Below are 13925 nucleotides of genomic sequence, written 5' to 3' on the forward strand. Positions count from 1 at the left end.
TACTCCAAGGAATGTTCATGGACTTTAGACTGTTCAGACTACAGTTGTAAAGCTGAGAGCAAATGTAAACGCTGTGAAAGAATTCATTTCCACCTGCGACATGAACTACTTTAAGTGATGGATGATGGTTTCGTTCATATTGCTACAAAGACAAAGCGCTTCCATTTGAGAAAGAACATCAACATGGCTGTCGTCTCCCCGAGGTAAAAGCCATTTAACCCAGTGCAGAAATAATCATAACAATCTGTAGGCAATTCGGGAAAACAACACAGTTACAATACTGTATGTGGCTAATGAGGAGTGAGACAGAGAGAAACCATTCAATGACACACAGGCTGTCTAAATTTGGTGCACTTACTTAAAATGCAGGGTTGATATGAAAATTGGAACACCCATGGTAATGTAGGAATATGTAATTTGTCCTTGTATGTTATTATACAAGGACACTGCACATTCTCCTGTCTTCTTATCAGTGTGATGTCAGGATCAGCACAATAATACACAAGACAACTGGAGATTGTATGAAGGGTGTAGAACAGTGAAAGTCAATGTTTTTTAATTAAACACATATAAAAATCATTTTCATTCTAGTACAAACCAGTTAATGTCATGACAATGTGATACAGATCCAGTCAGTACAGACCATCTCACAACACCCACAACAGCAGTTTCTCTCCACCTGATCTGATACGATCTTGTGTAAAGTTGAAACTTTCTTCAGCTCCATTTCTACATCAGCGCCCCACGCACTCTTTCAGCACCGCATGCATGTTCGCTTGGCTTGCTGTTGCTCTTGGCAGCCAAACTCCAAATTAATTAAAATACTAAGCCATCAACGAATTAGCGGAGCTGTGTTTTCTCATAATTTTGCAGTCCAGTTATGTCAGCTGTATCGTCAGGGAACTAACTACTAAAACCAATCTAACTTTCATTTCACACTCACTTTTATAAAACTGATCTGTATCACACACACAGAAATGTAATGTGTTGTGGGTAATGGAGTTTGATAAAGGTACTTTTCTTAACAAATTTTAGTTAAACCTTTTTTGATAAGGGGGTCAAGCCAAATGTCTACAATAGCATCAAAATGTTCAACAATCTAAATTTACTTGAAAATACGCCCAAAAAATATATTTCAGGAATATGAGCCATTACAATATGTTTCTAAATGTATTAGAAGTATGGAAACCAGGCTGTTATAAATGTCTGTCCTTGTTAGTAGTCAAAATGATGGAGAATTCACCCTGGAGAAACAAACTGACTGAAATGAGAGGAAGAAATACTTGTCCTCTGAATAAAAGTGAATTTACTTTTTTACATGCCCACAGGCCTTGGTGAGGAAATGCATTCAGTGGATGTTTGCATAATGTATATCTGTCTCGTTAGCAATTCATATCAGCAACTGTTTCGGGTTCTGAATGATAAGTGCAGTTTGTTTGGAGAGCAAACAGGACTATCACCCGCATTATCTGTGAACCACAGATGTGTACATTTGAGCATCTAATAAATACAGATAGAGTTTGAATGGGGTGTGGGTTAATTTGCTTATCTCTCATTATCAATTCACATTCCCTTTCATTTAATTGTTGAGTCTTAAAGTGTCATGGCTGAAGGGGTTCAAGTTAAAGTTGAAATTGAATTTTGAGTGGATTTTGTATTCAGCTGTATTCAGCAAATGACTGGATTGGTTCAGTTGGGTTTGGTATGCACGCTTTGTTAGTGACAAGCTGGTGACCGGCCCAAACAAACTTTCACCCCCGGAGACATGACAGACCAGACTCTAAATTGCCAAAACAAAACAAAAAAACCCAAAACAAAACAACAACAACAACAACAACAAAACACTGCAAATCTGGCATGGGTTGGTGTTTGAGGGGCTGGTGTCACGAGAACACTGTATGCAACAACAATGAAACTAGCTGCAGTCTGTTCAGATGCTAATTTAAAGGAAAAATTATGATTTTATTCAAAAATGTAAAAAAGCTTGGAAAAAACACAGATAGGATTACAAATTATAAGGCTGATCTGTAATAATGAGCTTATCTGATGTGGCTGTGGGGTATACGAAAGACAGAGAAGGGTTGGGAAACACTGACTGGTGTATGTGTGCATGTATGTGTGTGCAGCCATGTTCATATGCATGTGCTTCTGATTTGTTCTTCTTCTCTTGGAAGATGCTATAAGTAAATGTTTTCCTACAGACACACCTTGTCAACAGGTCTGGTTTGCTGCATTTGCTAATTACCAGAGAGAGTTCACACTCAGCCTGGTGATGACTCCGTATCACCGTCAGCCAAGACTAATTGAGAAGGTGGATTGTGGGCAGAATGACCTGGACCTGAGGAAAGAACATTAATCATTACAGGTTTGCAAACGTTCTTACTGATAAGGTGTGTGTTTGTGTTTGTGTCTGGTGCGCACATGCATGACCTCAAGAATAATTTGAAGTAGGTGAGTTGTGGAAAGCCAAGGAGAAGCTGGAGTTACTTGTTAAAGAGCTCCATCTAATGGCCAACAGGTAAAAATATCAGCTTCTTTTATTCTTTTTATTCACCAAATAAAAAGCGGGTCACTGATAAATTAGTTTGGGAATCCAGACTGGTCAGTCGGTTTATGACTGTTTGACAGTGTAAATTTGGAACTGGTTTGTGGCAATGTTAGATTACTTTCTCTTCAAAATTAAAGGATACATTTTTGGAGTACTACTGTATATGTCTGGTCTACTGATGTCAGAAAGTGAAGGTGATTTTAAAAATGGGCATCTGCCTGAGTTTTTATGCCTGCACCCTGGCGACAGTCGTGGCCAGAGGCATGATGTTTTGGGGCTGTCCATTTGTGATGTGAATGCAATATCTGAGGAATGCCTGAAGGGAAGTTCATAACATCGGCACAAATGTCCACTTGGACTCAGTAATGAACTGTTTAGAATTTGGTGGTCAAAGGTCAAGGTCACTGTGACATCAAAATGTTCTGCAAAAACACTTTTCTGGCAATTATTCAACACCAGGAACAGGAACAGAAGAGGAGATTGTGACCATATTTCACATTTTGTCATATACTGAATTGGTGACACTAATCTTGGGTGCCCACCTGGAAACTGTGGTGATTTTACAGATATTCTTCGCTAGTGGGTTTAAGGTGTGTGTGAAGCCTCCACTTTTTAGAATTTATAGCTTCTTTGCATTTTGCTTTCCCACGGTACTTGTATGAGTCCACCCTCTTCACTTCCTCTCCCAGGATGACAACCAGGAGAGAGGGCCTCTTGTTCCTCTGGTAGTCCACCATAAACTGATTTTGAGCTTCAGGTGATTTCATTGCACCATCTGACGACACTGTCTATCATTCCTCTCTAGTCCTCTGTAAAAAATAGCCTCTGAGTGAAGACAGCAAGTTTCTCACTGGAATCATACATGTCAATATAGTGATAACTTCCATTTTGCCAAAAAATACAATTAATACCTTTTATTAAATTCCCTTCACTAAAGTCTTCACTAAAATATTATATGAGTCTGGACAGACATGGATGTAAACTGCAAACTGACTTGGTGGTTTTTGGATATCAGTACTGTGATGTGACCCCTCCCCTCTCTGCAGCAACCACACTTGTGCAACACTAGAGGAATGGTTTGACATTTTGGGAGGCACGCTTATTCGTTTTCTATCGTATTTTGGTGAGAAGGTTGATACCACTCTAACGTTGTATGTACATCTGTCTTTGATGAACTTGAACACCATTGTCACTAATAATCTTATTTTGAAAGTATTGTCCGGAAAACGCTCCGTTGCTAGGTAACGTAATTGAATCCCATTTTAGCGTTAGCTGGTGGACTGACAGGCAGCTGTTTGATTAGGGAGGAAGTCATGAGGTAAAACATCAATGTGTTGGTCAGGGGAAGCTGTAGCCTACCAAAGTACGTTATCAAACATGTAGTTTAATGGGGTATTTTTAGCTTTTAACTGTCGTATATATGTATGTACGTATCTTATGTTGTGTAAACCTGATAAAGTGATACTCCAGTACTGCTACCTCATATTTTAGCATAATATGATTTTAGCACAGAGTGCATGGCCAATAACCTCATCATAAAGTTAGCCTTAAGTTGGCAAACTGATGTGAATTTGAACACACAGAATTTAAATGTTTATCAAACTATGTTTCACAACAAACAATTATCAATATATCAGTCTTAGACTACTAATTGTGACTCCATTTGCATAATTTACTATCAAGCTATCATGCAACAGAATGACACCTTATATATTATATTATTGGGAGCATTTTAATCTAGCTGGTTGAGGCTGAGCTAATTGTAACTACTTTATATACTTTTGGGTAGTTTAATCTATAACAGGGCATTATATTTCATAAACTGGTGTCATATTTTGTATGTAAACTATCTGTTAATAAATTGTAGCTGTTAAAAAAAACAATGCACTACAGTAAAAAGTGTGATACATCCCTCTAAAATGTACTGTAGCAGAATTATAAACTAGAAGAAAATGAAAAGACCTCCTTAGGGTTTAAAATTTTAGCAACTACATTAACTAAATGACTGCAAAATGGGGAAAAAAAGAAAATCTTAGTGCATCCAATCCTTTGCTTTCTTTTCTCCTTGTCCCTCTTATCTCCTTTCTTTACACCCCCAGCTTACAGGAAGAGTGTCCCCAGGAGCCCCAACCGGAGACACTGCAGCCCGTAGCAGCCAGAATAATTCAGAAGGCCTGGAGAAGATATGTGGTGGGTGCTGCTGCTGATGCTGCTGCTGTGGAAACACATACTCTTGCACATGCATGAATTAAAGTACACAGGCAACAACAAAAACTCTTTTTTCCTACCCAAACCGTAGTACAGAGAGATCTTCAAGTATTTCAAAGAGCTGATCAATAATTGCAACCAGCGGGATCCACAGACCATCCTCAAAACTGTCAATCCTCGAGAGGTAACAGATATCACACTCTATAAAATAAAAACAACAAATCAAACAAATGGTAAAATGTGTTTTTCCTGTTGCAGGCAGAGCTGCTGGATGCTGCTGCTGGGGTGTTTATCAGATTTCGACTTGGAGGGGTAAGCTTCGTGGGGAAATTGCTCCACAATATGTGAATACGATAATGCAGATGTACCTGCTAACATCTCATGCCTTTGCCTTCAGATCACCTTTCCTCCCAACATCTATTACAAGATCTTTACCCATCGGCCCATTGCGGATGTGTGTGCCAGCAGCCCAAAGGACTACACACAGCCAAGCCTGAAGAAGCCTGTGGCCCGGCAGACCAACAATGGCTGGCCAATCACGCAGGAGGACCGATCAGGGTGGTACCAACGTATGGAGAACAACAGCTGGAGGCTGTTCTGTAGCAAGGTGAAGAACATGTTTAACACAAATGAAAATGAAAGTCTAAAGTCTAAAAGTCTAAAGGCCTTGAAATAAATAAATAAACAGCTACAACAGACATAAACAGACTTTCTAAGAAGTTTTATGCCTTGATCATGCCAAATAGTTTGATGAACGTTTACATATTGCTCTCAGACGTCGTTCATTTAATGTCAAAGTTAGCCATAAACTGTTAGCCACTACAAGCAGATGTCATAAACCCTGTGTCCATGGGTTTCTTCATCAGGTCGTTCCCGAGGGTGATCCCATTGAGATTGGTGCACACAAAAAAAAGAACTTTCATTATTCCAGACTGCAGCGGAAACAGGATGTAGACAAATGGAGGAAAAGGAAGAAAATTGAATGGCTGAAGCACATGTGAGTTGAACTAGGTGTGGGTGGTCTAAGATCACAGTCATGCCATCATGTTTTTGTCTGTTCCATGAAATGAGCATATGTGCTGTGGCCTCAAGTGGAAATGACGGGATAACGGTGAAAGCTAGCCCTAGTTTATGTCTATTGTGTATTAATATTACATTTCAGTCACAGAGCTAAGTATGGAAGGTAGTCCCTCTTGATCTCTAATACCCCCAGCAGGTGCTTCAACAACACTTACTGCTATTTTGAAGATATGTCAATAATTGGAACTCCATTTCCAAATCCAGGTAGCCGGAAATTACATATCTCATTGCTTTTTGTATGACTCAAGAAAACATGACTACCACACATATTTTGTATGAAAATATGAATTAACATAAAGTAAAATTAATATCGATAAATATAACTGATAATTAAACTTTTTAATTTTGGTTTACATTGTACAAATTAAACAAGGACATAATAGGCTAATTCTGCAAATTAAAACCAGTATGCTATTTCTGTTCATCTTTAATTCTGGGACATTTTGGGAAAAACACTTATTTGCTTTTTTGTGAAATATAGATGAGAACATTGATACCATTCTTATGTCTGTACACTAAATATGAAGCTACGTCCAGCAGATGGTTAGCTTAGCTTATTATAAAGACTATAGCTACAGGGAAACAGCTGGAATGGCAATGTTTACTCTGCACAAAAACCAAAGTGTAAAAATGACACGTTGTGGTTTTACAAGAGGTTATGTTACCTTTGGACTAAGCCAGGCTAGCTGTTTCCCCCTTTTTCCAGCCTCAGTGCTAAGCTATGCTAACTGGCTAATGGCTGTAGCGTCATATTTAACAGACAGTTACTAGAGTGGTATCAATCTCCATCTTTAACTCGCGATACGAAAGTAAATAACTCTATTTCCCATAATGTCAAACTATTCTTTATCTCTTTGGATACAGTTGGTTCTATCCCAAAATTTGGGAAACACACACCTCTGTGGCAGTATGATGTGGAGTCTTGTGTGACAGGAAATCCATCTCGTTTTCCATCTATCATTATCTGTCCTCTCTGTCCCTTACATACAGGTACAACGAGGGTCGTCTACAGGCTCATCCGGTACATCGGCACATAGCCACCCTGGTGGGAAGTTCAGCCCAGGAAGTGATGGACACCAGTGAAGAGAAGGGAGATGATGAGATACTGGAATGGGAGCTAGATGAGCTCTTGGCCTGGACCAACACTCTCAACTTTGAGGAGTAAGATACTTTTTTTTGAATAGACATATTGTAAACAGCGTCAAAGCTTGTATATTTATGTTGAAATGTTCTTCAAGGCTTTCCCTATGTATCAGTACTTTTTTTAATGTATTATTTTTCTCTCTTGCTTGTGCAGGTATATACAGGAGTGGAGATATTTGGCCTGTAGTCACTCCTCTGGGCAGAACCAAGGTGAAAATATTTCTATTTTACAAACTTTTTTCTCATTATTTGTAGTAATGACTGCATATCTTTGCTGCTAGTAATAGTCAAACTTGTTATTGTCACTCATTTAATGCTGTTTAGTACCTACTGTACTGCCATCTGCTGTTTAAGTTTAGTACTAACAAAGCTGTCTTTCCATTAGCATCTATCTCATCTACTGTTATACAAAAACCTATCGATGACCATGCTTCTGTTTTATTTTCTTTCTCTTCCATTCTTCATCCTCTTCCTCTGACAGGGGAGCCTTCATCTCCACCCAGGCTACCTGCTCATGACTTTGCTGGTGTTGCTGAAGAAGACAGTTATGTTGTCCTCACAGACATGTGTAATAATGTCCAACTCTAGACAACTAGAAATGTATTATCTGTGCAGTCAAGTCATTATTGACACAATAATCATTTTCAAATAAAGTATGTTAACTGTGTTTGTGTTATAATTATGTTTTTATTACAGCAGTTAAGTAAACATTATGGTAATCATTCTGTATTATGAGTCATTACGATTAGTGTTTGAATGAGATGATTAAATCTATTATTTAATCGCTGTGACGTCAAACCAGATCAAACTGCTCAGATATGTCCTCTGAATATGAGAGGACTTGGGGGTGTAATTTGAATGTTTTGCACTGTTAGTGAAATATATTAATTTCAGTAAAGACTTGTGTCCTTCATGGTTTTAGGTCGATCTTGTTTCTCATGGTCCAATCACTGCAAACTAATGTGTGGATAAATTGGTCATTTTGCAGACTGCAATGTTTCAGACATCTTTCAGAACATGTGTATCTATAGACTATATTACGGGAATCAACCAAAATGAACTCTTAAAAAATATACATGACTTTTTATGACTTAAATGAAATTATTAACTGTATTATCACATCCTGTTTGTATTTCACAGTTCTACAAAAAACAACAACTGTTGAACCAAATGTCACATTTAATGTCAAACATACTTTGCTTTTGAGACTATCATACAGCAAATGCAAAAATTGTGTTTACAGTCTTTATTATATAGAGACAGAATAAAACCCCATCACAACAGAATACACAAGAGTGTGTATGGTCTAATCATCAGTAACAAAACAGTGAACACAAAAGTGAAGTAGTTTGACAGTCATTGTGACATTGTTTCAGCAGGTTTTTGTGAGAATTGTGAAAAATGAATGGGACTGAATACTAGTAAATAATTGCCTGTTAATCATTAAAAAGAATATATCACTAAGGTAAGGAAAAGAGGGGGCACCCGGATTTGAACCGGGGACCTCTTGATCTGCAGTCAAATGCTCTACCACTGAGCTATACCCCCGTTGACGAACATCAGGAGTTCGTATATGTATATATAACTATAGCTAGTATACGTGTTACTCCTGTATTGTGATATGGTGGAACTGTGATGTATATGTTAGTGTAATAAACAAAAAACTACCTACGTACACAGTGAATGGCAGTATTAGCGTGCAGTTGCCTCATTATGTTGTTGTAAATTATGCGCTGGCGTAAGCCCGGATGCAATATTTTTTCCTAGCATGGCGAAGGCATAACCCGCCCTACTCTGCCTCTGATTGGCTTACGCTGATATTCATACTCTAATTCTAACCAATCTTATTCCTCATACCTAAACCTAACCAATCCAACGAACCAAGGCAACGAGTACTAGCCAATCAGAGGTAGAGTAGGGCGGGTCATGTCTTCGCCATCCTAGGAAAAACAATTTGGAGCCCGGATGTGTCGTTAAGAAAACGCGACCCAACCGGATATTCAAGTGTGTTGAAAAGAAAGTGGAAGAAACGGAATCAGGATGGTATGGCTCAATTGTTATCTTCTTTATTGTATATGTTGTAAATATAACCATGTTCATGCCCCGCTTGGTGTTGTTTAATGCTAGTTATATACATATTTGACCCCTTCGCGCCTTTGCTCTCTGTCTGTATCAGCTCTGAAGTCCAGTACATGTGAATATGATTAGTCACTGGAGCTAATGCTAGCTCGTTAGCAGTTAACGTAGCTATGAGGTTAGAGGCTTAGCTAGACACCTTCAGTTTTCATTGTGTGTTTTTTGAATATTAGCACATGTTAACGGTGGATGTGTGTTTTTGTTTTTTTTTCAGAATTGTCGAGGACTCCGCTCTCAGCTGAAGGACAGTGTACCTGTGGCCGGCTTGTGTCCGCAGGGAGCTTATGGAGTTCAGGACTCTCTGCGCAGCGGGTGAGAAATTGATCAAATTAATCTGGTGTGACCTAATGTTATATGTTTAACTGACAACTAACTTTTATTGAATCACAAAAATACAAACAGAAAATACAAAATTCTGACAGATAATTAACAAATAAGTGAGTTCTACCATCTCTAACCCCTCTCCATACCAATTTGCAAATCGTGAATATTTACCAAAAGCCTCCATATAAAATAAATATCTGTCTGTATTTCTGCACTATCAGTCAGTTTAAAGAGGAGTATTAACTCAGCATCCAGTAGTCTAGACTGCTTTATTTTTCCATATTCGTTTCGGATACACTTCAAAAGTTTCTTGACTTGACTTTTAAAGTATCTTGGCTATCTGTCCAGAGTAATATTTTTTACTAGAGTTGTACAAACAAAATTTATTTGTTTCTGACACATATAAATCAAATAATATCATCATAAATATTATTACTATCCTTCAATTCTCACTGTACTTACATCTTACAGCACAAGTAACATGCATTGTCAATACTGTAGAGCAGCACTGACAGAAAATCAAGACAACAATTATTAACTTAAGTCAAATAAATAAAAGAAGTAAATAAATAAAATAAAAATGGTGGTCTTGGACTGATTCTTGTAGAGACATTAAGTACTTTTCCACTGGCGCCCATGTTTCGGCATATTCTGTCTCATTATTTTGCAGTCTAAAGGCTGCTTTTTCTAATTCATCATTTCTGTTGCTTCAGTGATTGATTCTTTCTGAGTTCCAGTTATTCATGATTACATTCTTTGTGACCATACATAGTGAGAGAAAGATCTTTTTGTTCTTTGAAGATATTTTTTGTTTATTTACACTTATTTTTCAACTGTAAAGTGTCCTGCCCAGTAAATAACTTGGTAACGATGCTTTAAAATATACCTGCAACATAAGTCCACCTTGGGCCAAACAACTAATTGATTAATTGAGAAAATAGTGGACAGACAAATCAATATTGAAAATCATTGTTGCAGCCCTACTTTAAAAACAAATTTGAGGGACACTTATAAAAAAAATGAATATTTTCCCATATAATGTTCTCTGATTTTTTTATTTTTATTTTTTAAACACTCGCATATCAGTATCATTGTTGGCCTCTGAAATCCAGCACAGTCTTGTTTAGTTATAAGGTCCTAATCAGCAGTGCACCATTAAACTACTAGTTATTGAAACATAGTGTGACATTCTCTGCATAAACAAGTGTGAGATGTACAGAAGGTTCTGGTACAAATACATTTAAACGGCTTGACTTTTTATGTGAAATGACGCATGAAGTGTGTGTGACAGCTGTCTTGTAATTACTCAAGAGCAGCTGTCTTACCAGATAGGTGTTTTGGTCATGAATTTAGGTGATAGCACCACTTCTTGGAACCAAATTAACTGTACATGATACTGAGTTTTACCTTTTTTGTGTGTGTTTCATCTTTTTCTTAACAGCTTCAGCAGTGTGAAGAATGAGCTCCTTCCCAGCCACCCGCTGGAGCTGTCAGAAAAAAATGTAAGTTATTTGAATTACCCACACTGGTGTGTTCTCACTTTTTGACTGATTAGTTCTCTTCTTAGCACTGTTTAGACATGTACAGACTGGGCTTGATTGACAATGCCCTGATTGCTCTGATCTGGTCATATTTAGTGCTTTTTGATCAAAAGGTTCCAGAAAATAAGAAACAAGAGGAACTAAATTAGGAAGCGTTCCCTTTTGCTTATTACTGTTTCCACTGCATCTGATGAACTGTGAAGATTAGACAAATTTGTCCAATGACAGATCAACCACCACTCACACTCACTCTTGGTTTCGCTCAGCTCCTTTGTTGAGTTTCTCGCACGCCACTTTTTTTTTTTTTCTTAAAGTTGGGGAGCTGACAATAAAGCCTAACTTGTTTTTTAACATAAATAAACAAGTGATGTCTACCCCACATCCTAATATTGATACTAGTTACACCTCCTTGTTTTGTTAATGAATTGGTGCACAAGTTAAAACAGTTACAGGTTTCGTTTCTGGAATAATTAAACAGTTCTCGGTCTCCTGAGAAAGTTCCTGCGGTGGACACACCCTACATATTAAGTTAATGGGTGTGACATCACATAATTCCCAGCATAGCTTTGCTCACATTCAACCTGTGCAGAGGTCAAAACATATTGGTGAGAATAATCTCTATTGAGTCAGCATGAGTCATTCAAACTGCACACTACAGGCCTTTTTTACAGCAGACCCCTTAACTTGTCATAGCAGGAAAAGCACAACTAATTACATTAATGATGCCTCAGTTGTATTTAGGTGTCCCAGTATGTCATGCGCGTGAGCCAGGCACTCCTAACTGCCAAACATTAATCCATATTATTAATTACACTTGTGCCTTTTCTACTAAGACTCTGAAAATGTCTGACAAACAAATCTTCATAATAATATAATGCATATAATGTTTTGTCTTTTTTGTATTATCAAGGATCATATCAAACAGAATCATCTGTACATTCACATGGATGTTTAAATATTTACACAACAGAATACCATGTTTTATTTGACAGAAGCAGATCAGTAGCCCAGCCCAATGTCATCAGAGTGAACAACACAATGAATAATGGTGGAAATGGTACTTTTCTTTTTTTTTTTTTAACATGTTTTTGTTTCTGTGGTGTGCAGTTCCAGCTGAACCAGGATAAGATGAATTTCTCTACCCTCAGAAACATCCAGGGTCTTCATGCTCCGCTCAAACTGCAGATGGAGTACAGGGCAGCTAGACAGGTAACACACACACTGCCTGTTTCATAGAGTCGCACAAATGTAGCTCTGATACCCCTCTTCCTTTGGCTCCTCTCTCTTTTATCGTAATGTTTACTGTATTTTTAAGTCATTCTTCTTCTCTTTCATTAACTCTTGATGCCTGTCCTTCCTTGTTCCAGATCCAGCGTCTGCCGTTCCTACAGAGTTCAAACCTGCTGCTGGATACACTCAAAGGCAGCGACGAGTCCATCGGCTTTGAGGACGTCCTCAATGGTGAGACTCTCATACTTTCATCTTTACACAATCGTTGACACAACTGTCGAAACATGATGCTTAACCGCCCCGCACTGTGTTTGTGTCACGTTACCTTGCAGATCCAGCCCAGAGTGAAATGATGGGCGAGCCACACATGATGGTGGAATACAAACTGGGCTTGTTGTAAAGAAGATGGACACAAAATACACACACATAGATTTAGGTTATTATTTGTCTGCAGTCATTTGTTTATCGGATCCAAAACAAAGGTGACCAACTCAGGTTCTGGAGAATTGTAATCATCTTCTCAGAAGGACTGGGAAAGGACGGGTGTGTGTGAGGGGGGGAGGGGGGATGACATTGCAAATAACATAGACGTGGGTTACTGAGTGTTGAGCATTTTTATTCATCTGCTGGCGAGACTCATTCAGACAGGCATTCATTGCTGCTTTTGTATGATTCCAAACCGGTTGGTATTTCTAATAAACTGAAACATAACAATCTTCATGATGTGGGTTCATTTCAAAAATTATTTGATCTTTTTCAATTAAACTTGTGCTCATGTTGTCACCATAGGGCGCCATCAAAACTTGTGATCTTATTTAAATATGTTGTCACCACCTCAGGCGACGGCTAGCAAAATATTGTGATATAGTTGGGCTGCAACTAACATTTATTTTCAACGATTGATCTGACAGTTATTTTTCTTGATTAATCGTTCTGTCTATAAAATGCCAGAAAATAGTGAAAAGTGCTCATTACAGTCCAGATTGACGTCTTCAGGTGCCTGTTTTGTCCAACCAAAACCAAAAGAAATTCAATTTACTATCATGTATGACAAAGAAAAGCATAAAATCCTCACATTTGGCAGTTGTGGCAGTTTTACTTAAGTGACAATTGCTTAACTTTCACTGAAGTGATAGTTGCTTATTAATGTCCTGTTGTCCTGTTGATTGATTAATCGTTATACTATCGTACTATTATGACAGGCTTAATCACACTGCAAAAAGGAAACAGGAAACAGACAGGAAGATCTCTCAAGTGTTTCATCCCCTTTCAAAGCTGAATCTAACATTTACACATCAAGAATTTTAAGACTTCTGTTTATCTCACCCTCCAATGTCTGGAAACTCTCATCACAACCTGGGCAGACATTGCTGACATGAGACTTTGGCCCAATCTCAGTGCCCCCCCCCCAAACCCTAAACCCTCACAGACTTAACTGACGTCACCTGATAAGTGCTTGAGTGTGAGAGGCTGCCAGGGCTCAAAACGGTTTAAATAGGAATGGGACGGCACTTTGCGACCTGACACCAAAACATGTCATGTATGACTGTGGGTTTGGGACTTTTTATCACTCAACTTTTTATATTTATAATTCTATTGTCATATCAACATGACTGATTGGAATTTGTCTTAGTGAGCTCACTTAAACAAAAATAGAAAAAGACAAAAATAGCAAAACCTCTCATTCATAAAGCACATAATACATTAAAGTATAA

At 38.1% G+C, this 13925-nt stretch overlaps 2 protein-coding genes and 1 non-coding gene across 3 annotated transcripts; 2 read left to right on the top strand and 1 right to left on the bottom strand.

Annotated features, from left to right (window-relative positions):
• The first annotated feature begins 3789 nt into the window (after window positions 1-3789).
• c21h11orf65 (chromosome 21 C11orf65 homolog) lies at window positions 3790-7646 on the top strand. The gene is made up of 9 exons (XM_044339914.1): window positions 3790-3866; window positions 4648-4738; window positions 4848-4940; window positions 5015-5068; window positions 5154-5363; window positions 5623-5753; window positions 6827-6997; window positions 7134-7189; window positions 7461-7646. The coding sequence occupies exons 1-9, from the start codon at window positions 3862-3864 to the stop codon at window positions 7565-7567; spliced, it is 918 nt and encodes a 305-aa protein (XP_044195849.1). The 5' UTR covers window positions 3790-3861; the 3' UTR covers window positions 7568-7646.
• Window positions 7647-8455: 809 nt separating this feature from the next.
• On the bottom strand, window positions 8456-8527 carry trnac-gca. Its single transcript has one exon. It is a non-coding gene; the product is annotated as a tRNA-Cys (tRNA).
• A 386-nt stretch (window positions 8528-8913) lies between these two features.
• Window positions 8914-12928, top strand: LOC122972956 (proteasome maturation protein). The gene is made up of 6 exons (XM_044340388.1): window positions 8914-9022; window positions 9330-9427; window positions 10881-10941; window positions 12088-12189; window positions 12348-12441; window positions 12543-12928. Exons 1-6 carry the CDS (start codon window positions 9020-9022, stop codon window positions 12608-12610), a joined length of 426 nt encoding a protein of 141 aa, XP_044196323.1. The 5' UTR covers window positions 8914-9019; the 3' UTR covers window positions 12611-12928.
• The last annotated feature ends 997 nt before the right edge of the window (window positions 12929-13925 follow it).

Source organism: Thunnus albacares, chromosome 21, assembly GCF_914725855.1.
Source record: "Thunnus albacares chromosome 21, fThuAlb1.1, whole genome shotgun sequence".
Lineage (NCBI taxonomy): Eukaryota > Metazoa > Chordata > Actinopteri > Scombriformes > Scombridae > Thunnus > Thunnus albacares.

Coding starts and splice junctions, on each gene's coding strand:
- c21h11orf65 (XM_044339914.1), top strand. Junction 5,364..5,622: donor GGAGGCTGTTCTGTAGCAAG/GTGAAGAACATG, acceptor TTTCTTCATCAG/GTCGTTCCCGAGGGTGATCC. Junction 7,190..7,460: donor CTCCTCTGGGCAGAACCAAG/GTGAAAATATTT, acceptor TTCCTCTGACAG/GGGAGCCTTCATCTCCACCC.
- LOC122972956 (XM_044340388.1), top strand. Junction 9,428..10,880: donor CAGGACTCTCTGCGCAGCGG/GTGAGAAATTGA, acceptor TTTTCTTAACAG/CTTCAGCAGTGTGAAGAATG. Junction 12,442..12,542: donor CTTTGAGGACGTCCTCAATG/GTGAGACTCTCA, acceptor GTTACCTTGCAG/ATCCAGCCCAGAGTGAAATG.